This window comes from Tinamus guttatus, unplaced genomic scaffold, assembly GCF_059628265.1.
Source record: "Tinamus guttatus ecotype Peru unplaced genomic scaffold, ASM5962826v1 Tinamus_guttatus_pri_ptg000023l, whole genome shotgun sequence".
Classification (NCBI taxonomy): domain Eukaryota; kingdom Metazoa; phylum Chordata; class Aves; order Tinamiformes; family Tinamidae; genus Tinamus; species Tinamus guttatus.
The window spans coordinates 2,415,208-2,437,424 of NW_028288557.1; the positions used below are offsets into that span (position 1 = coordinate 2,415,208).

General features: G+C 61.8%; 5 protein-coding genes and 1 non-coding gene across 6 annotated transcripts; 1 reads left to right on the forward strand and 5 right to left on the reverse strand.

The window, feature by feature from the left end:
- Window positions 1–52: 52 nt before the first annotated feature.
- On the reverse strand, window positions 53–2,302 carry TYSND1 (trypsin like peroxisomal matrix peptidase 1). Its single transcript, XM_088524857.1, has 4 exons — window positions 1,323–2,302; window positions 1,117–1,250; window positions 532–717; window positions 53–445 (listed from the first exon to the last, which is right to left on the reverse strand). The coding sequence occupies exons 1-4, from the start codon at window positions 2,300–2,302 to the stop codon at window positions 228–230; spliced, it is 1,518 nt and encodes a 505-aa protein (XP_088380983.1). The 3' UTR covers window positions 53–227.
- Window positions 2,303–3,442: 1,140 nt separating this feature from the next.
- On the reverse strand, window positions 3,443–5,451 carry SAR1A (secretion associated Ras related GTPase 1A). Its single transcript, XM_010223615.2, has 6 exons — window positions 5,388–5,451; window positions 5,058–5,177; window positions 4,624–4,689; window positions 4,350–4,453; window positions 3,863–3,994; window positions 3,443–3,722 (listed from the first exon to the last, which is right to left on the reverse strand). Exons 1-6 carry the CDS (start codon window positions 5,443–5,445, stop codon window positions 3,606–3,608), a joined length of 597 nt encoding a protein of 198 aa, XP_010221917.2. The 5' UTR covers window positions 5,446–5,451; the 3' UTR covers window positions 3,443–3,605.
- Window positions 5,452–5,967: 516 nt separating this feature from the next.
- Window positions 5,968–12,557, reverse strand: PPA1 (inorganic pyrophosphatase 1). The gene is made up of 11 exons (XM_088524867.1): window positions 12,465–12,557; window positions 12,315–12,379; window positions 10,482–10,535; window positions 10,000–10,119; window positions 8,389–8,475; window positions 8,100–8,226; window positions 7,687–7,814; window positions 7,179–7,264; window positions 6,893–6,962; window positions 6,307–6,346; window positions 5,968–6,110 (listed from the first exon to the last, which is right to left on the reverse strand). Exons 1-11 carry the CDS (start codon window positions 12,526–12,528, stop codon window positions 5,968–5,970), a joined length of 984 nt encoding a protein of 327 aa, XP_088380993.1. The 5' UTR covers window positions 12,529–12,557.
- A 201-nt stretch (window positions 12,558–12,758) lies between these two features.
- On the reverse strand, window positions 12,759–16,895 carry NPFFR1 (neuropeptide FF receptor 1). The gene is made up of 5 exons (XM_088524878.1): window positions 16,826–16,895; window positions 16,300–16,556; window positions 14,914–15,196; window positions 13,783–13,882; window positions 12,759–13,563 (listed from the first exon to the last, which is right to left on the reverse strand). Exons 1-5 carry the CDS (start codon window positions 16,893–16,895, stop codon window positions 12,759–12,761), a joined length of 1,515 nt encoding a protein of 504 aa, XP_088381004.1.
- Window positions 16,896–17,331: 436 nt separating this feature from the next.
- On the reverse strand, window positions 17,332–17,403 carry TRNAE-UUC (transfer RNA glutamic acid (anticodon UUC)). The gene has a single exon. It is a non-coding gene; the product is annotated as a tRNA-Glu (tRNA).
- A 152-nt stretch (window positions 17,404–17,555) lies between these two features.
- On the forward strand, window positions 17,556–18,378 carry EIF4EBP2 (eukaryotic translation initiation factor 4E binding protein 2). The gene is made up of 3 exons (XM_010223619.2): window positions 17,556–17,682; window positions 18,078–18,245; window positions 18,347–18,378. The coding sequence occupies exons 1-3, from the start codon at window positions 17,556–17,558 to the stop codon at window positions 18,376–18,378; spliced, it is 327 nt and encodes a 108-aa protein (XP_010221921.2).
- The last annotated feature ends 3,839 nt before the right edge of the window (window positions 18,379–22,217 follow it).

Below are 22,217 nucleotides of genomic sequence, written 5' to 3' on the forward strand. Positions count from 1 at the left end.
GGCCAGCGCGCGCCCACGCGTCCTCAAATAACCAGACATCTGCGTCCTCGCAAGGGTTAGAAACCGTGATGGAAACGGAGCAGAAGCAGCTGCCCCCCTCGCCCCCGTCCCCTGCTGTGTCCTCCCCTTGCTGCCCCCGCCGCGCCGGGGGCCACGTTGTGTAGCGGCTGTGCAATAAACACCCCTTGCTGTGTGGAGCGCGCCGGGCCCTTCCTGTGGTGCTGGGCTCAGAGCTTGCTGAGCGGCACCTCCGGCGGCGGCTGCTGCAGGCGCCAGAGCTCGCGCACACCCACGCCGGCCCCGTTGAGCGCGGCCAGCGCGGCCGCGTCGCCCGTGCGCACGTAGCGCGCTACGGCGGGCTGCAGCACGGTGATGGGCACGCTGAAGTTGAGGTGCGGGTACGTGGCTCCCACGCTGGTGTCCCGGGTGTTGCTGGCCACGATGCCTGCAGGGACGGCAGCAGCGGCTCGCGGGCGTCGCGCCTGCCACGAGCGGAGGCCGCCCGGGGCGGGTTTGCGGCGGGTGTCTCACCGAGGAGCTGCCCCGTGCGCGTGGAGAAGACAGGCCCGCCGCTGGAGCCGCTGTGCACGGCGCACGTGGTCTGCAGCATCACGGGCCGGCCCGCCACGGCGAGCACCGCCGAGAGCACGCCCGCCGTCACCGAGGGCCCGCAGGCGCTGCCCAGCAGCCCGTAGCTCTCCACATGCACGTCCTCCCCTGCTCAAAGCACAGCGCGCACGGGGTGACACACGTGTGGTGCCACTACCACCACCAAGGCTGGAACTGGGGCACGGGGGCTAACATGGCATGGGGTCCCACCACCCCCACGGCTGGAGCTGGGACAAGGGGACTGACATGGGATGGGGGTCCCACCACCATGGCTGGAGCAGGGACAGACGTGGGATGGGGTCCACCACCACCTCTGGAGCTGGGGTCATGTGGGATGGGATCCCACCATCGCCACGGCTGGAGCTGGGAGAAGGATGATGATGCTGGATGGGGTCCCACCCTGGCTGGAGATGGGACAAGGGGACTGACGTGGGATGGGTTCCCACCACCACCCTGACCCCACGGCAGCCGTGAGCGTCCCCTCCCTCGCCCGGCGCCGTCACTCACCCGGGCAGAAGTGCGAGGCCAGGCGCGGCGGGACGAAGCCGGGCACGTCACGCTCCAGCTCCACCACGGCCACGTCGAAGGGCGACTCCTCGTCGGTGACGAAGACCGCACGCCCGCCGAGTGTGGCAGCGCCCCTGCGGACAGCACGTGGGCTGGCAGCAAGCTCCCGCACAGCACCCGGCCACCGCGGGGGCCGCCGCGCTCACCGCACATCCCCGGTGCGCACGGTGATGGCGGCGCCGGGCCGCAGCACGTGGCGACACGTGAGCAGCAGCCGGGGGCCCAGCAGGACACCCGAGCCCCAGGCTGGGCCGCACTGCACCAGGGCCACGCGCGGTGGTGGCGGTGCCTCCTCCTCCTCCTCCTCCTCCACCGGCGACGGCCGCGGGACCCCGTTGCGCTCCAAGATGGCACCAGCGGCCTCCAAGATGGCATCGAGGGAGCAGAGCAGCGTGAGGCCGAGGCTGTCGCCGCCGTCCCCGCAGAGCGGCGCCACCACGGCGGCCACGAGCCGGGGCCGGGTACCGTCGGCAAAGACGCCGGCGCCCTCGGTGCCGGGCAGGCAGCGCGCGTCGGTGATCAGCAGGGCGCCCGCCGCGTTGCTCAGCACGCCGGCGCTCAGCGCGTTGAGGAAGAGCGCGGGCTGCAGTGCGCCGAAGGCCGAGCCGCATGCCACCAGCACCTGCCCCTTGCGCAGCGCCGCCGCCGAGCCCCGCGGTGTCCACGCGCCCTCCACGGCGCCGTCGAGCGCTGGCGCCCGCAGCAGCGCGAACCACGCGAGCGCACCGGGCTCGTCACCGTCGCCCGCGTGCCACGGCCCTCCCGCCAGCTCCGCGAGCGCCGTTGCGAACGCCGTGCAGGGCACGAGCGCCAGCAGCCGCGCGGCCACACGGCGCCGGCGCCCCCGCACCGCTGCCAGAACCCGCACGCGCGTGCCCGCCCGCAGCGCGTCGGGGCCCAGCGCCTCGGCGGGTGGCCACGCGGCCGGGACCCCGTGCCGCAGCGCGGCGGAGAAGACGCCGCCGTGGCACAGCACCACGGCGGGCGCCCAGCTCAGCACCACCCCGCTGCAGCTCCACGGCTCCGCCGCGCCAGCCTCGCCATCGCCCGCCGCCGGCGGCACGTGCACGCTGACCGCGCAGCCGCTGCGCTCCGCCAGCCGGCAGCAGCCCGGCGAGATGGCCATGGGGCGCGCGGGCCGTGCAGCGACGCCGGGAGCTCCGCGCAGCGCCACGAGCTCCACGCAGCGCCGCAAGTTCCAGCGCGCACGGGGCAAAGGGCGCCGCGTCCCCGCGTGACGGTGAGCGCCGCCCCACGCCGCTTGCGCCGCCCCTATTGGCAGCGCCGCGGGCGCGCGCTGACGTGGCGGCCTCTGCGCCAGCGCTGGCGGCTCCGGCCAGGAGCCCTGCAGCCTCCCGCCCCGGCGACCCCGTTGGAGAGGGGAATCTCGGCTGGAATGCTGTGGGAACCCGGATTCCTCCCCTGGTGGGGGTGGGGGGGGGCTCGGTGCCGGTGTTGCAGCCCTGCGTGCGGGGTAAAGGTTGTGTTCAAAGGGAGGCTTTTTTGAGGAGAAACTCATGTCTTTATTGATTTAACCGAAAACGAGTGCGCGACAGCAAGGAAACGCCAGACAAAAACTTGCCGAGTATAAAAGAGACCGGTTTGGTCCTAGCGAATAACCGTGTGAGATGCAAACGCCAGACACCTCCGTGCTACAACTGCCCCCAGCGGCTCTGTGGCCTTCCGGGCTCGTCCTGCTGCTGAGCGATGCCTGCCTCCGTGTCCGGAAAACCGTGCGGCAACAGCCACGAGCTCCCTGCATGGAAGGGCACGGGGGCTCTCCACGCCAGCGGGACACCGCACTACCACCCTACAGCTCCATTCCTGCCAAATCTATGTTTATTGAGGCCATCTACTACCATGATACTTTGTTCAGTCATTTGCGAAATACCTAAATACCATTAAATATATATATATATATATATATAATATATATATATAAAAAAAAAACAACCCTAAACAGACTCTGGACTAAAGAAGATGAGTGTTAAACTAAAAAGTTAGAAGGGATGCTGTTTACATTGACACTTTCTTTAAAAAATATAATTGCCTTTTTTTTTTTTTTTTCTCCTTCGAAGTCCATCAACCACAGTGGTGAGACGTGCTCTCCTCTTCAGCTGCCTCCGTGCAGGGTGCCGAGTTTGACCCCCGCCCCCTGCCACCACCCCAGCCCCGGGGTAAGGAAAAGGCCCAGCTTCCATGGGAAACCGCGGCAGCGGAGCGGGACGGCTGGCAGCCCCGGGCAGGATCTCCGCGTCCTGCGGAAAAGAGCTGTGTCACCACTGTGCGACGGAGGAGCAGAAAACCAGGAGTCTCTTGGTCAATGCCGGTACGCGGTCGGAAAGCCTTCCGTGTCCTCATGGGAAAGTCCATCGGAAGCTGCGAACGGGATCAGTCCGGAGGGGCAGAGCTCCGCGCCCACCCCAGGATCAGTCAATGTACTGCGATAGCCAGCGGAAGCCCTCGCCGTAGCCTTGCCGCTTGAGCACGCTGCACATGAACACCTCCATGGGGCGCGCGTTCAGCTCCTTCAGCGGCACGTTGCCCTGGAAAAGCCCGGGAGAAACGGGGGAAAATGAGAGGAGATGCCTTAAAACGCCCGTCCCAATCCACAGCAAAGGGCCGCTTCCAGAGGGAGCTCAAGCGCGTGGTTAAGCGCGTCGGCGTAAGCACAGGCTCTCCCTACCTTCCCCGTGGTCTGTCCATACAGCCCAAAGATCTCCCGCAGCTTCTCCTCGCTGATGGCCTCGGGTCTGTCGATCTTGTTGCCCAGGATAAGGATTGGCACGTTGGATACTGTTTCGTCTGTCATGAGCGCCTGCGTGCGAGACGGCCGAGTGAAGCAAAGGCCAAGCGAGCACTCCCCACCTGCAGAAACCCTGTGTTTCTGAAGAAACCTTGCGTTTCTCTCCCTAAGCTCCGTGAAACACTACGTTTATCTTTGGTGCCCTTTGGAAGAGGGCTCTTTCCAGGGCAGGTTTTAGAATAGAGACCTACGCTGATCTCAGCGCTGGGGTAACGTGCAAATTCCCACACATGCACCCCGCACCGTAAGGGGGATACTGAAAGCCTGAGGCAGGAGACCCACAGATCCTGCTGCTCCAGCCCCCGTGACGGGAGCGGGCGCTTCAGCTGCTCGGAGGTGGCGGCGGAGGAAGGAACGGGGAGCTTACGTTAAGCTCCACTTTGGATTCCATGAGCCGCGAGTGATCGGCGCAGTCCACCAGGAAGACAATGCCGTTGATGGCCGGCAGGTAGTTCTTCCAGACCCGGCGAGCTGCAACAGAGGCGAGAAATACCCACCCGGGTGAGAAAAACACGAGTTGAAGCAAGTCCATAAACCGCTTCAAGCGACAGAAATGAGACCTCTTCACCAGGTGAACTTAAAGCGGCTGGAGAACATCGTGGAAATCACGAGATGGACCCACCTATGGATCCATCCGTTACCTTGCTCGTGTCCACCCAGATCGAAGGTCGTGAAAGTCATCCCAGCAATCGTCAGCTCCTCCGACGCTACAAAAGAGAGACACAGGCTGCATTGCAGAAGAAAACAGAGACACTCCAGGAAAACAAAGACGCTGTCGTGGCCGGAATTGCTCCGTGTGTGTATGTGAAGACATATATTAATGTCACACACGGTACACAGTGGGTATCTGTGCTTTATGCCGAAACGGGGAGGGAGGAAACAGCTCCTCTGACCTCCTCGCTCAAGCACGTGCTTATTAACGCGCTTACGGCGTTACTTCCATGGGAAGCACGTTCCCTCCACCAAAGGGGCCGCTCCTCGGGCTCCTGGCCCTGTGTTTGGGAAGAAGGTGCCAGGCCGACGTGTCCAAAGCGGTGGGCGCCCCCGGGGCGCTCCCGCGGGCCCCCGCTCTTACTGGGGTGCAGCGTGGGGACGTGCTGGCCCAGCCTGTCGTCCTTGAGCATGTGCAGCAGCGTGGTCTTGCCCGCATTGTCCAGGCCCAGGAACACGAGTTTTCCAGACTTCTTGTACAGACCTGGAAGGGGAGACGTCCCGGGGGCTCGTGCATGCGGGAGGCACCTCCACGGGCGCGAATCCCTCTCCCACAGCGATCCCGGCACGGGGCTTCCAGCAGGGAACAACGAGACCCACCCCCAGGGGACCAAGCGCAGCAGCGAAAGCCGCTGCCCTTTTTGCCCGTTTCGGTCCCTTTTCGCCCCAACCGCGCGGGGTGGCGCCGCCTCACCCAGGAACTGCAGGACGCTGCTGAAGCCGCTGTAGAGCCACTCGAAGAGGAAGGACATGGCGCACCACGATGGCCTGCGGGGACAGCGCGGGGACAGCCCGGGCTCTGCGCCCCCTCCGCGGCTCCCGGCCGCCCCCGGCCCCGTCCCGCTCCCCCCTCACCTCGCGCCGCGGCGCCAACGTCTCGGCCGCCTCCAGCTGCCCCGCCGGAAGTGCGTCACGGCGCGCGCGCGCGCCCGGCCCCTTCCCGCCGCGCTGGCTCCCGCGTCGCGCGTGACGTCGCCGACCCCGCGGGGTCGCGGGTTCGCGGCCGCCCCGCGCCCCAACGCGCCCGTTTGACCCACGGAAGGAGCCGAGGCTGGAGCGGGCGCAGGGGGTTTATTTCTACCGCACTCAACTCGTACCGCGGGGGGCCGCGCCGCCCCCATGCTCGATCATTTCTTTATTTCTTTATTACAAATTAGGTCCTTCTGTCGCCGGCGGCGGGGGCCGCGCTTCTCCACACAATAAGTTAGGGGCAGGCTCTGCGGGGGACGGGGAAGCCGGGGCGTGGGCGGCTGCTGCTGCACGCGGTGCCACCCTCAGTTCTGCTGGTAGTAGAACCACTTGTCGACTGCAACGAGAGGAGGAGTGGCCAGGGCGACCTCCGCCGCGGCGAGCCCCAACACCCCAAAACCGCCCTCGGTCGGAGCTCCACAGCTGCAGTATCCCCCCACAAACGACCCTAGGGCACAGGAGGGATAAAGGCCCTCGCATGGTCCCCAGGAAGCCGCCCTACCCGCCCCAGCTGTGCCCCGTGTGCTCATTCCCCGCACGAGATGCCCACCCCGACCCCGCGGGGATGGAGGGGGCCGAGAGGCAGCCAGGATTTGTCCCACCATCGCAGTTCTGCGAGAGAAAACGTGGATTTGGGGACTTACCTTCGGGTGGGATCGCGTTGGCAGCTTTGCAGGGCGGCGCCTGGAACAACACGAGTGTTAGCAGGCAGCAAGAGAGGTTGCAATGCGAGCAGATGTCAGTGCCATTGAGGCTAACTTCACCCCTGCAGCTCCCTAAGCACCACTCAGACAGGGATGCTTGCTATGAGCAGATAAGTGCATGTGCAACAGGAGTCATCACCGCTCCTCATCCTGGGCACGTCCCTCATGCCTGAGGTGCTCTGAGCACAAACAACCACTCCCCTCTTACTGTAACGCCAGGCGTTTTGAAACGCTTGTCTGTAGCCTCCTCTTAAAAGCAATAAAAAAAGCCACCAATGCACGAGATGCCGGCAGCACACAAGGGACAGCCCCGCACAAGGGTCCGTCTCCCAGGGGACTCCGAGGGCAAGGAAGGCTGGAAGAAGGCCTGATTTTGTCTGCATCCACCTTTGTGTTCGACCAGAGGCAGGTGCCAAGCCCGGTCATGCAAAATACTCTGAGTATTGAAGACGCCGGTGAAACAGAGGACGGTTTTTGGCACCACGATGGGTGCCTGACCCGGAAGCCCGGGCTGATTTGCACTCACCGCATCCACAGTAGCTTTCGCGCACTCCTGACTACAGCAGAAAGGGCTGTCTGACACCGTCAGGTTTGTGCTGCAAGAGAGAAGTTGTCTGTGAGAACGGGAAAGCCAAGTTTCCCCAACAGCGTTCAACAGCAGAACACAAAGAAACTAAACTCTCGGCGTGGCCAGATTTAAGGGGAAGACGGAGAGCGAGCCCCTAACAGGAAGCAGGTCTATGGTTGGGAAAGCAAGTTTCAGCCTTATTTGTGTAGGGGAAAGGAGTAAGTATCGTAACGTGTTTACCTACCAGTTGATCTCCCCTCCATCTGTTTTTTTAGCTATTAAAGCTTTCCAGTGCTCATGAGTGCTTTTGATAACGCTCAGTGCAAAATCCTAAGGTTGAAATGAGGACAAACATCACGTTATGTGTAAATACTGGATCGCTGGCCCCAGGCTATTGGTTACATGGCATGAGAGGCTGGCATTTACAGGGTGATTTCTGACAGTGTCCAACTCAGGCAGGTGCCTCAAGAGACCTCTTTTTGTGAGGTCTCTATGAGCACCCGCCGAAACAATGAGATTTTATAACCTGAATTGTTTTAAAACTTCAAGATGCGAGGATGTACCAAGGAAGCCTCCAGCCAAGAGAAACCAACTGCAGATATTCCAGTCTCAGATAAGGACTGTGCTCCAAAAACAGCCTCCTGCTCCTCCCGCCAAGTTCGTCTAAATCAGCTAGGTCCATCTTGACCCACATGCAGCCTTCCCTGCGGTCCAGCAACGCTCTCAGCGCTGCGTGAAGATGCCGTCCTTACCTTGCCCTTAAATTCACCATTAAAAGCAAACTGGTTTTCGGGCTTTCCATCCGGGACTTTGTACCTTCTGAACCAGTCCACGGTAGCCTCCAAGTACCCAGGTTTCAGCCTCCTGACGTCACTGATATCTGGTCAGGACAAAAGGGCTGTTAGGCAGACTGCGGTTGCAGGGGTTACTTAGCTGTGAGTTGCCCCTGGGGCTACACTAAAATCACAGAGTGAGTGTAAAGGGACAGGGGAATCGGTGATAAACAGCAGGGTACGGTTTTGGTGGAGGGTGACACCTCCAATTCTGCTGTCCGGGCCAGCGTCACACCAGAGGAGTGACTGATTCCGTGACAAGCCCGTATTCCGGACCTGGAAGTTTCCAGCTGAGAGATGGGAATCCTGGGGCGCATCCTCCTGCTGCTCACCATTATAGCTGCCTGCCTCGGGGTCCTCAGTGTTGATAGCAATTATCTTCCAGTCCGTCTCCCCCTCGTCAATCAGCGCCAGCGTGCCCAGCACCTTCACCTTGATCACCTCTCCTCGAGAGCAGACCTGCAAGGAGAGGGTTTTGGTGGCTGCACCGTTGCCTTCAGAGGCACCGCTGAGGGCAAACACCACAGTAAGAAGCAGGAGGGGGGAATTAGGCAAGTGATTCGACTTTGAGAGGTATTAATTACATGTTCCAAGAGACAGCTGCCCTTTAGAGCGCACTACCTTGCTTCCAATTTCGCACACGTCAATCGGATCGTTATCTCCACAGCAGCCAGTATTTTCATCTTTATGACCCGGGTCTTCCCAAGTCTGTGGGGGGAAAAAAAATCAAAAAAACACCACACAAACCTCATAAGAACTCCTGTGTTTCAAGAGGAAACAAAAAGGAGGGTTATTTCTTGCAAGCGACTGCACCGAGGACACAGGTGATGGCCCCACTGTACCCTTGCTTTCGATTCTGATGTTTGGACTACTATTCTACACGCACCTGCAAATGCAGGTTTAATCCGAGTTAAAAGTTCTCATTTTGCCATGGGTAAACTGCTCCCTCCCACGGACAAACCTTCTCTCCAGACAAAACATCTTCCCAGACTTCCTCTTCAGTTGAACGGCTGCACAAAGGTGAAGTTCACATCTAGCAAGAACATTCATTGATTTGGCTGCCTGCCTGCTCCTCTCCCTATTCATTTCTTAACAGAAGTTTCCTGAATTCCAGATTGCTGTTCCGGAGAGATGGGAAAGAGAGAGACCGGGTATCGTTTCCTGCTAGTTAAACACTGAAAGACACGCGGTGACACCAGAGCACTAACAATAATGTCACCCGCCCCACAGTGAGACTGACTCCACAGTAGCTCAAAAAGTCTCCTGGACTTGACAGGAGATCCGAGACTCAGCGGGGAACTCTTTATATTGGACCTGGAAATTATTGTTCCACAAGCCAAGGTGTTTTGTCATGTAAAACTTCAAATCACAGCGAAGAGTTGGAAGAGACCTTGAGATGTTTGGCTCATCCCTCCAGCTCTAGGTAATCATTCCCAGACAATCAATTCTGGTACTTTGTCACTCTGGCCACGGAAGAGATTTTCTCCACGGTGTCAAGTGGAGCAGAGGATTTCCAGGTTAAGCCTGTTACTTGCTCTCCCCACAGCACAGAGGACAAACAAATCAGCCCTCGTTTATCCTCCCTCTGCAGCGACATCTGCTCATCAAGCCAACCTTCGGAACACCGTAAGGCTAAAGAACAGTAAAGTCACACTGAGAAAAACATTCTTGGAGAAGCTGCTCCATTTTAGCCTTTAGGCTTTTCCACAGTCACAAGAAAGTTCGAGTGCTCCCAGAAGCAGCAGGCGTGTTCTGGAAGAAGTCTTCAGGAAAACACTTCACATGTACTGCTAGCAAAACCACAGCTAGAAAATTCACAGCGTTTCTGCTGTCACTGGTGGGGTTTATTTTCCAAAAGGAGCCTCGAGCTTTGAGGAGCACCCGAGGCAAACACCCGTGCACAAAGCTCCTGCGCCCCCAGCAGACATGGGCCTGTTAAGAGCACTGTCTGCAGAGCGGCCACCACTGCCCCCAGCGGCTATTCCAAGGAAAAACCTGGCAGCGCAACTGCAGTTGCATCACGCGGTTACCTGGACCTCTGAGTATGCCCCGCCACCTCGTTCCAACACGCAGAACTGGGCATCTGTCCAGCAGATGTTTCATTTACACCTCAAACTTTCAGCTCGGGTGGCAACCCGAGGCACACGTGAGCTCATCAAGGCGGCCTCCACGGCCAGTAGCCAGCCCTGCTCCCCTCCCCACAAAACGAGCCCCAGAAACCCACGACAGTACCTGGGGGATGGCTCCGTAATTCCAGATGTAACCCTTGTGGGGGAACACGTTGGCTACGTAGCGCAGCTTTCCTTTCTTCACATCTTGCTTAATTGGGTTCAAGGGATCCTTCGTTGCAATCTGGAAGAAAAATTGCAAACAGAGGTTTTCTTAGCAAGCAGAGTAAAGGCAGAAGTCCTTTTTATGGAGTCGGCTGCCAATTAACAAGCCCAGAAGCCGACAGTAACCACCCAAGCCAAAAGGAAATACTGAGCAGTTTGTGTTGCACTGCCAGTTTTCAGCAGACTCATCCATGTCAGAATGAGAGATGGGGCTAAGACGCTAAGACACTGTTTTAATCAGAAGCCATAGCAGGAAAATCATATTCTGACTTCTGCAAGCCTCAGCCTCCGTGTTAGGCCCTTAAGACAAGGAGGAGAGACTCAGCAATGGCTACAACTGGTCAGTTTGAATACTGAGGGTGGGATTTTTAGCACAGTTACCTCCATTTTAGCATTTGTCCACCGAGGTACTTCCACAACCATGTTGAACACGTTCTGAAAAACGCAAACCACCAGTTAACAGGAAGGAATTTCAAGACCTGGGACACAGGCGTAAGGACGTTGCATGAAAGCTGTAACTTTCTGCTTCTTTGGGTCCCAGTTTGGATGCACATGATAGAAGCCCCAGAGTCCAATTAGCCACGTGGCACCACGCAGACTACTTTTAGTCCACGCAGAACGCCACACACTTTCTAGGTGATCAACACATTTTCTGTCAGCTGCAACTTTCACAAGAAAACAAGGTCCTTCACCCTGGAATCTCAGCGTTGGCCATTTGAAGAGATTTATGCTTTTAGCAAAAAGTCAAGCCTTGCTGCCTGCCATCAGCCAGTTTTCTAAGCTCCAGCTTAAGCAGTCTGAGCTCTGCGAAAGGTAATTCAGGGCACGCTAAACCCCTTGCATCGTAATTGGATTGCGGTCGTGCAGTCAGCGCTGTTATGTCATTGACTTTGCTCTCACCCTCCCCTGACAGGGGTTTACTGGATCCCGTAAGTGCTGATTCCCACCTTAGAGCGGAAGGGGGGTTGCGTGGATGTGTGCATACATTTTTTTTTTTTATGTAACTTAAGGAACGAGGCAGATTGGGGGTGGTTAGAGTGGGCACTGAAGACTCTGCAGGAGCTCAGGCAGAGCAATCTCCTGAACTACGCTGCTAGTATCACAGCTTCTAACACACTAACAAGGGTCTCCCCAGAGAGGCACCGCAGCCGGAGAGGCCTCGACGCTCAGTCCTGTTGTGCAACTTTGGCGCCGGTGACCTTTGGGACACCGGTGACGCCGACTGCCTTGGCACGGAGGCCCTGGCAAGCAGCACAAAGCACCCGCGGGGACACCAGGAGTGCCGGTCCCTTCGTTCACAGTTCCTGACCCACAGAGCCCTCCGCGACCCGCGGGGCTCTCCCTTGGTAACGTAACAGCAATGACGGGCTCACGCTGAGACTCGGCATCCTGCCGTGACTCACCCAGCTGCAGCTGAGCTTGCACCCAGCGCTCCCACAGGTGCCCGGTTAGTGCTGGGCAATGACTCAGAGCTCATTAGAGGTTCAAAAAGCGTTCAGCTTATCACCCTCCTCAGCTCTGTGCCCTCTGCGCTGCTGCTCAAACAGAAGGCAGGTGATAAAGGGGAAAACCGGGTGCCAAAGAGCCCAAGCAATCGCTGAAGAAGCGGGAAGTGGGAAGCCAAGACGAGCCGCGGCGGCTTCCTCGGCATCGGATTTGGATTTTGGGTGGTGCCTTAGACCTGCCCAAATTGATAAAACGCTGCCTGCCTGAAAGACACAAAACCTCTGCGTCACGGCAGGTGCCCCTGCTGCTCTGTTTGCAGGGCCGGAGGTGTCCAGCAGATGCCCCGAGGAGGATTTCACCTTCTCGCCCCCTGTTCAGCTGCCCAAAGCTGCGCAGCGGCACAGAGCGGCCCAAAGCTCCAGAGGGAAGAGTGCAGCATCCCCTTAGCTGCAAAAAATGCTCCTTTTTTTAACCCAAAGCATTTTTATATAAGCTCAGGGATGCTGGCTTGCTTCTTCCACCAGGGAAAGGGCACCCTAAGGAGGGGGATCCTCTCCCTTAAGGCTCTCCTTGCGTTTCCTCGTACCCGCGGCTGGCAGCGGCTGCGGGAGGCGGCGCAGGGACACAATATTTCAGCGACGCGAGCCCAGCATTAACCGCATGCCCCGAGGCAGCAGCGAGGACGCTTTTTAAAAAAATTATTTCATTTGTTTTTTTCCATTATCATTTTTTTAACGCCTCCCACCCTCATCCCCGCCCCCGCTTTACCTCAGTGCCATCCGCGTAGATGGGGATGTCGTGAAAGGGCGAGATGTAGCGGCCCCGGGCGTCCTCTGCAAGGCAACGGCGGCCGTTACTACCCGCGGCGGAGGGAGAGGAGACGGGGCTGGGGTCGGGGATGGGGACGGGGCCACTCACTGAAGAAGAGCCGGTACTCGAGGCTGTGCGGCGCCGCGCGCTCCTCCACGCTGTACCCGGCCATGCTGCCGCCTCCGCGCACGCGCCCCAACGGCCGCCGTGCGCGCGCGCCAACGGCCGCGCCCCCGGCCACGCCACTGCGCAGGCGCACGCCGCCCTCCTCCTTCTCCCCCCGCCCCCGGCCACCCCGCGGGGATACGGGTTCGAGTCCCGCCCGGGGCGCACAAAATGGTAGCGGGGATGTTGGCGCCTGGAAAACGTTTATTGGCGTCGTCGCTCGGCCCCCGGGCGTGCTCAGAGGCCCCACGCGGGGACGCTGATGGCCGCGCGGGGCGGTGGTGGCAGTGGCGGTGGCTCGGAGTCGCTGGGCTGCGCGGCGGCAGCAAAGACGCGGTTGCGGGTGCCGAAGAGTGGCCCGCGGCTGTGGCTGGGCGGCGAGTAGGCGCCGGTGTGCGGGCGGCGCGGCAAGCGGAAGGGCGCCCGGAACGCCTCCTGGAAGCCCCGTCGGAAGTTCTCATTGAAGTAGCCGTAGATGATGGGGTTGATGCTGCTATTGAAGAAGGCGAGCCAGTGCGCGAAGGGGAAGACGTAGACGGCCACGAGGCGCAGCTGGCGCTCGCTCAGCTGCCCATAGTCCGTCAGCAGCATCAGCGTCCACAGGGGCAGCCAGGAGAGCGTGAAGAAGAGGGCCACCATGACGAGCATGTTGATGACGCGCGCCTTGCGCCGGGAGACGCGCCGCACCTCGGGCTCGTCCGCTGTGGAGCCGCGCGCGGGCGCCGCCGACTTGAAGAGCTTGAGGGCGATGCGGGCGTACATGACCACGATGAGGGCCAGGGGCGCCACGTAGATGTGGGTGAAGAGCACGGTGGTGTAGATGCGCCTCATGCCCAGGTCCGGCCAGGCCTCCCAGCAGGAGTACAGCGGGTAGGAGTTGTTGTGGGTGTCCACCATGAAGTGGTGCTCCTCCCTCGTCACCGTCAGCGTGATGGCCGATGGGCACATGATGATCAGCGCCAACACCCAGATGACCGCGATGGTCACCAGGGCTTTCCGCAGCGTCAGCTTCTGGCGGAACGGGTGGACAATGCAGCGAAACCTAAGGGAGGGAGAGAAGGAGGTGATGGATGATGGCTCCGGGGAGCCCTGACCCACCAGCAATGTGTGCTGGTTGCCTTGGGAATACCCTGCCTTGACCCAACGCGGTCCCGCTCTCCTAAAGACCCAACGGGTTAGCTCTTGCACCAGGAGGACCTAACCCATGCCTCTTGCACCCTGCGAGGTGCCAAGGCTTGGAAGATCCCGTTGGCCAACGTACCTTTCCACGGCAATGGCCACCAGCGTGAAAACAGATGCCGAGACGGACATGCCCTGCACCAGGCCGCTCATCTTGCACATGGCGTTGTCAAAGGGCCAACCTGGAATGACGGGGAGAGCGTCAGGCAGCTCCCGGAACGCTGAGCCCGGCCTGCCCGGCTGGGCGCTCCGCCTGGATCCGTCGGCACCTTCCTCTAGGTGTCCCCACGCGCTGTGTGATTTCCAGCCTATTTCTGATGCTAAAGCCTAAGGAGGGATGATCAAGGCTTGCTGTCGTGCAGGGATGGCCTCCAGTGATAGGGTCGCTCGGAAAAAGTAAAGACGTTACAATTTTTGGAAGCTTTAAGAGCAAACCATCACCGTACACCTTCCCCTGCTCGTCTCTCTCCCATTCATCGGACTGTACCCGTTATCACAAGGACTGACCTTGGGATCTGTGTTCACGAGGGCTTTAGTCCTGTATCTTGACTGCAGATATAGAAACATGTCAATGCAGCGCGAAGGTCACGTTTACTTGGCCGCTAAGTGTCAAAAAATATCAAAAAAAACCCACACAGACTTATTTACCCGCATGAATAATAGCTATAAAGAAAATGATAACCTTTCCCCTCAAACAAATTATTTTTATTGCTTTTATTTTTCCTCTCCTATTAGAGCTACTTGGATAAAACAGCTGGCAAGGACAGAGGGGACTTTAGCCTAATGTCTGTTGTTATGAACAACAACTCTGCTTAAAAGCCCCGGTAGAGTAAGAGGCGATGGGAATTATTCAGAATTGACGGAAATGTTAAAAATAGGTGACGGAGGGCCCGTTTTGGCGTGGTATAACCGGCGCTGCAGGTGAGGCATGAGCAGTGGGAGTCTCTCCGGGTGGGATCTGCAGTCCGGTCCCCGGCTCCGCGATCCGTGAGCGGGATGAAGGCTCATCCAGCTGCTCTCCGTCAGCTGGTCTCCTCTGCATCTCCAGGAGCACCCGCGGCAGTGCCAAAGCTCAGGAGCTCTCAGGTCCTTGTGCCCTTGGGACGATGCAGACATGAACCTTGCCTTTTCCTCCCCGTTTTTTCCCTCTGCTTGATCCTTTTTGACCGTATTCTTGCTATGCCCCCAAGCGCCGAGGCCCCCCGCCGCTCACCCGTGATGAGGTTGTCCACGAGCGTGGTGGGCATGCAGAAGATGCCCACGAGCAGGTCGCTCACGGCCAGGTTGAGGATGAACATGTTGGTGACCGTGCGCATCTGGCGGTTCCGCAGCACCGTGAGGCACACCAGCGCGTTGCCCACCATGCACATGAGGAAGATGAAGACGTAGGCGGCGATGAAGGCGGCCGCCACGGCGCACGAGTGCTGGTAGTAGGCCGAGAAGGTGTAGTTCTCCCGGAGCCGCGCGCCCGGCTCCCACCAGCTGCCGTTGGAAGGGCCTGGGGAGGGGAAGGTGGAAAACCGAAAGGAATTCTTCTCCTCCACCCGCTTTTGGGCTCATTTGTGAGTTCCCCGCCCCTGTCTTGCTCCCCGCGCTTCAGGCAGGAATAAACTTTGTGGGACTTCACTCCTGCAGGCACAAAACGGTGGGATTTTCCCCCCCGCCCCCACTCCCCTTTGCACAGCCAATTCCCCCCCGGGCGCAGGTGAGCGGTGGGAGGAGGAGGAGGCAGGGAGGAAGGCTGGGGGGGGTGCTCACCTTCCTCGGGTTGGCCCAAGTCCGCCCGCGGTGCCGGCATGCGAGCCGGGGGTCTCCGGCAGCCGCTGGGAAGCGGCGCCGCATCCGCATCCGCATCCACCCGCAGCCCATCCGCGGCGCCGGAGCCGCCGGATGAGTCACGGCGCGAAGCACCCCCCTCCTCCCCGCCTCGTCCGCCCCCCTCTCCCCCTTGGCTCCCGGCACTGCGGTGCTCCCGCGGGAAGGACGGACGGACACGGGGCCGGCGGCGCCGGCAGCTCCTCCCGTCACCATGGAGACCGGGATGCCTGGATCGGGATGCAGGCGCCGGGAGGAGCGATGCCGCCCGGGATTGCCATGAGGTGCAACCCGCCCCCCCCCCGCCCCGAGGTGTTATCCCGCATTCACGCGGAGGGCAGAAGCGCAGCTGGGATTGGGGCATGGAGGCACCATCACACACGCAGACACCGTGAACGCCGCAAACGCTTTACTCGGGCACCGCGGGGGCCCCCTCGGGCGACACGAGGAGCTCGAGGCGCCCGGCGAGGGCGCCCGGCGCGCGCAGCGGGTTGCCACGCAGGTCAAGGCGCCGCAGCGCGCGCATGGCGGCCAGCAGTTCCGCGGGCAGCTCTGCGGGGCAGGGAGGCCGCGCGTCAGCGGCGCCCGCGGCGCCCCCGGGCGCGCGGGGACCCCGCGGCGCTGCCCGCGCTCACCCGCGATCTCGTTGTGCGCCAGCTCCACGCTCTCGAGGGCGCTGAGAGCGGCCAGCGGCTCCGGGAAGCGCCGGAAGCGGTTGCGGGAGAGGTTGATGGCGCGGAGCTGCTGCAGCGCCCGCAGCTCCTTGGGCAGCCGCTGCAGCTGGTTCCCCTCCAGGTTCAGCTCTGCGGAGCGCCCACGAGAAGCAGCCTCGCGCCGCGGCCGCGGGGATGCCCCCCGCTCCCGAGGAGGGAGGTTTTCGCCCGGCCTCACCTCGCAGCTGGCTGAAGGCGGCGGCGAAGCTGCCGGCGAGCGCCCGGAGCTCGTTGTTGGCCAGCGAGACGCGGCGGATGCCGTGCGCGACGCTCCGCACCGCCTTGTAGATGCCCACGGGGAAGGCGACCAGCTTGCACTCGGCCAGGTCTGCGCGGGAAGCAGAGGGCCCCGCGCTGCTCCCAGCCCTTCCCAGATATCCCGTGGAGAGCGCGGAGGCCACAGAGACGTGAGCATCGGCCAAGCCGGCTACATCCACCACGGAAAACGCTCCGCGCGGCGCAGCCGGAGCCCAAGAGGGGCTGCGGGGGAGCGCGGAGCCCCCCCAGCTCGCGAGGCCGCGGCCGGAGCGCGGAGCTTTATTTAGCAGCGCCGGGACACCCGATCCCGCCGTGTGCCGGCGCAGCGGCCGCGCTCACCCAGGCTGTCGCGCTGGTTCTCCACGGTGTCGTTGACGCGCCGAGCCACCCTGGCCACGGCCTCCCCCATCTTGTGCATGCGGGAAGCTCCGACGGGGCGTCCGCGGTGGCTGAAAACGAGCGGTGGGACGAGGCGCGTGGAGCTCGCGGGGCCGCTCCGGCCTCCGCTGCCTCTTGCCTGGCACCAGCTCCGCGCTGGTGCGGCACCAGGCCGAGCTCCAGGCAGATCGGAGCGAATCCAAGGTGCCGCGGGCACCACGGGATCTGCGCAGGGCTTTACATGGAGCAGGGGGCACATGCAGCGCTCTGGGGTCATTGCACGGAGCAGGGGGGCACATGCAGTGCTCTGGGGCCCTTCATGGGGCCAGGCACGTCGAACCGAGGGGATCCAGCCCGCATATCCCTCCCGATCCCCGGTGGATTGCGCAGCCCGCTCGCCCGCCCCTCTCCATACCCACGTGAATCCCGGGAGAAAGAAAGAAAAGGGAGCGGCCGCTCGCTGTCCCTTCCCACGCCGGGAGTCGAACCCGGGCCGCCTGGGTGAAAGCCAGGAATCCTCACCGCTAGACCACGTGGGAGCGCGCCCGGCGGCTCCCCGCGGCGCCGCGCCACGGGGCGGGATCCGAGGGGCGGGATCCGGGGGGCGGGATCCCGGGGGCGGGATCCCGGGGGCGGGATCCCGGGGCGGGATCCGGGAGGAGGGAGCCGCGGGACAAAGGCGCGGGGGGCCATGTCGTCGGGCGGCGGCCGCGCGCCCAGCCGCGCCATCCCCGCGCCCGCGCGCGACGCTGCCGCCGCGCTGCCCCCCGGCTGCTGCAGCACCCCCGGCGGCACCCTGTTCTCCACCACCCCCGGAGGTGAGGCCTCCCCGCCGGGGCTCCCCCGGCCCCTCCGCTGCTGCCCCTGCGGGAAACCGCCCCCTCGGCGCGGGGAGATGCGGCCCGCGGCGCCCCGCGCTGCTCCGCGGGCGAGACGCGCCCGTCCCGTTGGGCTCGGGCGGTAAAACGGGATTCCCGCCCTCGCCCCCCATCCCGAGCGCGCGGTTTCCCAAGGGAAGAGCGCGGATGCGCGCGCGGCCCACGCCGGCACCGCAGGGCGATGTTTTCCTGCCGCTCCGCCAAGAATAGCCTCGCGCGAGCCTTATCTCGGAATGAGAGGCGCTCTGCTCGATAAAGTTATGTGTGTTTTTGTTTCGGTTTGTTTTGTTTTGGTTTTTTGCTTTTCCCGCCCGTCCCGGCCTCGGCGCCGCCAGGTACGCGCATCATCTACGACCGCAAGTTCCTGCTGGAGCGCCGCAACTCGCCCATGGCGCAGACGCCGCCGGGCCACCTCCCCGACATCCCGGGTGTCACGAGCCCCGGCTCCGGCGCCGAGGAGGCCAAGGACGAGCTCGCCAACCACGACGGGAAGCCTCCCATGGGTAAGAGCACCTCGAGGCGAGCGTGGATGCGCTGGAGCATCCCGGCCCTCTCCGAGGTCTTCCCGCCGCCCTTCCTGACACCCCTTTCCCTCTTCCTGCAGGGGACGAGGCGCAGTTTGAGATGGACATGTGAGCAGACGGCACCCGCACGCGCGGCGGGACCCTTCGCCCGGAGGAAGGGCCACGCGGTGCCGATCCCCATCCCGAAACCCGTTTTAAGGACTCGGCACCCTCTCCTGCGGCGCCTCCGCTCCACTTCCTTCCCTGCTTCCCGCTCCACTGCCAAAGCGGTTCCCTGGGTTTGGGCTGGACGAGGACTCCTAGCCCGGCCCTTCGGTGCTCCCAGGAACCCTGCGGCATTGGGCAGCGCAACCAGAGCGCGTGGGAGCCTCACACAGCGCGGATCCCGTGTTTTTATTCTCGGTACCAAAAAGGGGCACTTTACCAGCAACTTCCTTCCGGGGGGGAGCAAACACGAGCCACCAAGTGCTCTCCCCATTGCTTTGTTTTTCCCTTTTTTAAATCCTCCCCCCCCGCCCCGTCCCCTTCGAAATGTGAATAACAGAGGAGTGAAAATCCCTCGGGGGTGTTTGCTGTCTCAGGGATCGGCTCGGCGCGCGGCCGTCGGGGAAGTCACTAAAAACGCGTGTGCGGTGTGTGTTTAGGACACAAATATATATATTATATAGAAAAATAAATCTATTTGCCTTAAAGCGAGGGACCTACGAAGTTTATTAGCTCCCGGGATGGAGGGAGCAGCAGGGCATGGGGGGAACGTTACGCCTTTGAGCCCCAAAGGAGCTCGCTCGTATGTGGACCATCATCATCATTGTCATTGACCGGATCTGCCCTCCAAGACCCATGGGACTGCCCGTTGCACACTTGGGTTCAAAAACAAAGCAAAAAGAAGCAAAACCACTTTTTTTTTTTTCCCTCCACCTTTTCTCCCTTCCTGGCCTCTTCCCGTCCCCATTTCTGCCTTTCAACAAATTTCTTTTTGAACCAGGATCCTGGCCGCAAAGTGAGGGGCGCCCGGCGTGTCTTGGGGCGGCTTCTCTGCTGTTCAGGGTGGGTTTTGGTTGTTTCTTTTTTCATTTGTCTTCCCAAACAGGTGTTTGGGAGGAAACAAAAGCTCTCGGCAAGGGTTGCTGTTACAGTGAGATCAATAAAAATCTTGATTCTATTAACTTTGGTGCCGGAGTCTCCTCAGTAGCCGCTTGCGAGGGGTGTTTGCTGCTGCAGCGATCAACCGCGGAGGGAAAAAAACATGGAAAAAAACCCCTTTGGGATATTTGCATTACAAATTTGGGACAGGGGGAAAAAAGCAAGAGCAAAGTCTCCTTTTAATCGCGGTATGCTGGCTCTTCCCGGTGGGATGCGCCCTGTTTCCCTGACCATTTTTGGCCTGCCTTTGGGCTCCGTTTACATTCCTCTCCCGCCGCCCCGGTGACAGTGAGCGGACGTGTGAATACTCCGGGATTTTCTTCTTATTTTCTTTCTTTTTTTTTTTTTTTCCCACCCTTTTTCACGGGCCCATTGGGATTCTCCAAATATTTATCCGCTGGGGCACGGAGGGCGCCTTCGGCAGCGCCGTTGAGGCCTCGGGAGGCACTTGGGGCACCGGCGGCATCCCCAGCGGAGGCTCCCGCGGAAGGCCGCGAACACCCAGGCGTCGATGGGACACGATACAAATTTCGCCGACTTTTAAATATTTAATTTCAAGTATTGGATTTTGGGGGGGGATTTTTGAAAAACATCTCGCTGCGAAGCCCCCCGGGGATGGGGGCGCTCGGTTGTCCCCACGGGCAGGGGCTCCCCGGGCCGGGGCTCGGGGCGGGGGTGGCGGCAGGTCCGTCCCCCCCGAGGGGGCGGGCAGGGGGGCGGTCGCAGCGCGGACCCTGCCCCTCGGCCGCCCCACGCGCCCTCCCGGCGGCGGCGAGGACGGAGCGGCGGCCGGAGGGACCCGCGGGAGCCGCGGAGGGAGCGAGGGGCGCGCGGCCGCCGCCGCCCCCATGGGGCGCCGCGCGTGGGCGCCGCGTGGCCGCGCGGGCTGTAGCCGCGGGCTGTAGCCGCGTGCGGTTGTAGCCGCGTGCGGTTGTAGCCGCGCGGCCCCAGCGGCAGCTGCGGTGCAGGTACGCGGGGTGTGCGTGTGTGTGGGGGGGGACCGGGACCCACGCGCGACACGGGGACACGCGGGGAGTGGGGCGGGAAAGGGGTCCCGCCCGTCACCGTGGTGTCCCGGCCGGCCGCGCTTGGCTTTGTGAGCGCTTCGAGCGCCCAAATGCCTGGGGATTCGGCCCTGAGTGAGCGCCACTCGCCCGTGGGACGCGTCTGCTCTGTGCGCCGGTGCTGCTGGCTCGGGAACGCTGCGCGGCGGCTTCGCCCCTTGCTTTGCCGACACGGATGGAGCCTCCCTGGCCCAGCGTGGCTCCACAGTGCGCCGAGCGCATCCCGCAGCCGGCTGGCAGGATGGATGGATGGATGGATGGACGGAGAGGCGGCAACCGCGATGCTGGCGTTTCGGGCCCGGCTTTGCCATCGCGGTTCCCGCTGGGAAGGGACTTTTCCTTCTGCCTGGACGCTCCATGGGGCCTTTCCTCCTTGCATCCCTCCTGCCCCATCCGCGCCCAAGAGCGCGGGAGCACGCGGCGGCCCGGCCGGCTCCCGGTGGGACATTTCCCGGGGGGATGTTTCCTTCCTGCGAGGCAGGAAGTGCCGAGGGCTCCGCGGAGCCTAAAAATAGCCGGCAGGTCTCCGCTCGGAGCAGCCGCCCCGGGGGCTGCGCTCTGTTTGCCCGGGAGCGCGCGCGGGGGAAGCGCACACGCGCATAAGGCCGCTCTTGTGCGGCTAAAGGTGTGGTCCGCTTGGAAAAGCAGCCCGAGAGGGCCCTGTAAGCTGAGCCGGCGCCCGCCGCGGTTTGCTAGGAATAGAAGCAAATCACAGGCTGCGCTCGGCGCCCGTGGTGCCGCGCTCCCTCGCTCTGCCACGCCGGAAAACTCTGGGAAAACACCGGCCGTCGAGTTGCTCCAGCGCCGCAAGCAAGAGGCGGCGCCGCTCACCTGCTCCCTGTGTACTAGCAAATGTTTTTTTAATGTCATATAGGAGGTTTTTTTGCTTGCGGTGGATCAGGATGCGGCCGGGGCCGGGCGGATGGATGGACGGACGCGGGCTGAAGTCACATCCTTCCATGCCGACCGGCCATCCCGCTGGGAAAAGCCTCATAAAAAAGGTCACCCGCGGAGCCCCGAGTTCGGCACCTCGCGGTTCCTGTTTTCCAAGCTGGACTGAACGGCAGCGCTGGCATTTCCCAAGGGAAAAGTTTGGACCTGGCCTCACCGAGCTGCCTCTTGCAAAAAAAAAAAAAAAAAAAAAGTGCCAAAATAGGGATTGCGGGGGGGAAACGGGCAGGTTTCTCGGTGCCGGTTCCTCCCGCCGGTGAAGAGGCCGCGGGGCGAGCGCCGCTTCCTCGCGGCAGATGCATCCTGCAGCTGCGGCCCCCGGCGCCCGCCCCGGCTCTATATTTAGGCTATTGTTCGCTCCGGCTTTGAATCCCGGCCAAGCTGCCGGGCTCCGGCACGCCGCGAAAGCGGCAGCCCCGCCAGTTCGCGGCTCTGCCCCGGGAACCCGGCCCCGGCGCTCGTGGGAAGGTGCTGCTGCCGTTTGAACCATTTTCTGCTGTTTTTCCCCCGAATCTCGGCATGTGGGCACCTGGCACGTGTACATGGACATGCACACACACGTGTGCACGCTCACAGTGCTCCAGCCCGGCGCGAGACGTCCTGGAGGGCCTGGTTGCGTCCTGCAATAAGGAACAGAGACGGGAATGCGTTGGGAGGCTTAGGGGCAAATCACACAGAGACGCGCACAAAATATTGAGCAAAATATGGAGCTTTTGAAGGTGGGAGGCGGTGGTGCCCGCTGAGCGCGCCGTCCTCTCTCCCTTGTTCTCCCCCCATGAAGCTGCCCGTGGTT

Coding starts and splice junctions, on each gene's coding strand:
- TYSND1 (XM_088524857.1), bottom strand. CDS start 2,302: ATGGCCATCTCGCCGGGCTGCTGCCGGCTGGCGGAGCGCAGCGGCTGC. Junction 1,251..1,322: donor GTGCGCACCGGGGATGTGCG/GTGAGCGCGGCG, acceptor TGCTGTCCGCAG/GGGCGCTGCCACACTCGGCG. Junction 446..531: donor GCGCACGGGGCAGCTCCTCG/GTGAGACACCCG, acceptor CCGTCCCTGCAG/GCATCGTGGCCAGCAACACC.
- SAR1A (XM_010223615.2), bottom strand. CDS start 5,445: ATGTCCTTCCTCTTCGAGTGGCTCTACAGCGGCTTCAGCAGCGTCCTG. Junction 4,454..4,623: donor TCTGGGTGGACACGAGCAAG/GTAACGGATGGA, acceptor CCTCTGTTGCAG/CTCGCCGGGTCTGGAAGAAC. Junction 3,995..4,349: donor AATCCAAAGTGGAGCTTAAC/GTAAGCTCCCCG, acceptor TCTCGCACGCAG/GCGCTCATGACAGACGAAAC.
- PPA1 (XM_088524867.1), bottom strand. CDS start 12,528: ATGGCCGGGTACAGCGTGGAGGAGCGCGCGGCGCCGCACAGCCTCGAG. Junction 12,380..12,464: donor CGAGTACCGGCTCTTCTTCA/GTGAGTGGCCCC, acceptor GTTGCCTTGCAG/AGGACGCCCGGGGCCGCTAC. Junction 10,536..12,314: donor TCTACGCGGATGGCACTGAG/GTAAAGCGGGGG, acceptor TGCGTTTTTCAG/AACGTGTTCAACATGGTTGT.
- NPFFR1 (XM_088524878.1), bottom strand. CDS start 16,895: ATGGGGGAGGCCGTGGCCAGGGTGGCTCGGCGCGTCAACGACACCGTG. Junction 16,557..16,825: donor GAACCAGCGCGACAGCCTGG/GTGAGCGCGGCC, acceptor CTTCCCGCGCAG/ACCTGGCCGAGTGCAAGCTG. Junction 13,564..13,782: donor GTGGCCATTGCCGTGGAAAG/GTACGTTGGCCA, acceptor TCCCTCCCTTAG/GTTTCGCTGCATTGTCCACC.
- EIF4EBP2 (XM_010223619.2), top strand. CDS start 17,556: ATGTCGTCGGGCGGCGGCCGCGCGCCCAGCCGCGCCATCCCCGCGCCC. Junction 17,683..18,077: donor GTTCTCCACCACCCCCGGAG/GTGAGGCCTCCC, acceptor CGGCGCCGCCAG/GTACGCGCATCATCTACGAC. Junction 18,246..18,346: donor CGACGGGAAGCCTCCCATGG/GTAAGAGCACCT, acceptor CTCTTCCTGCAG/GGGACGAGGCGCAGTTTGAG.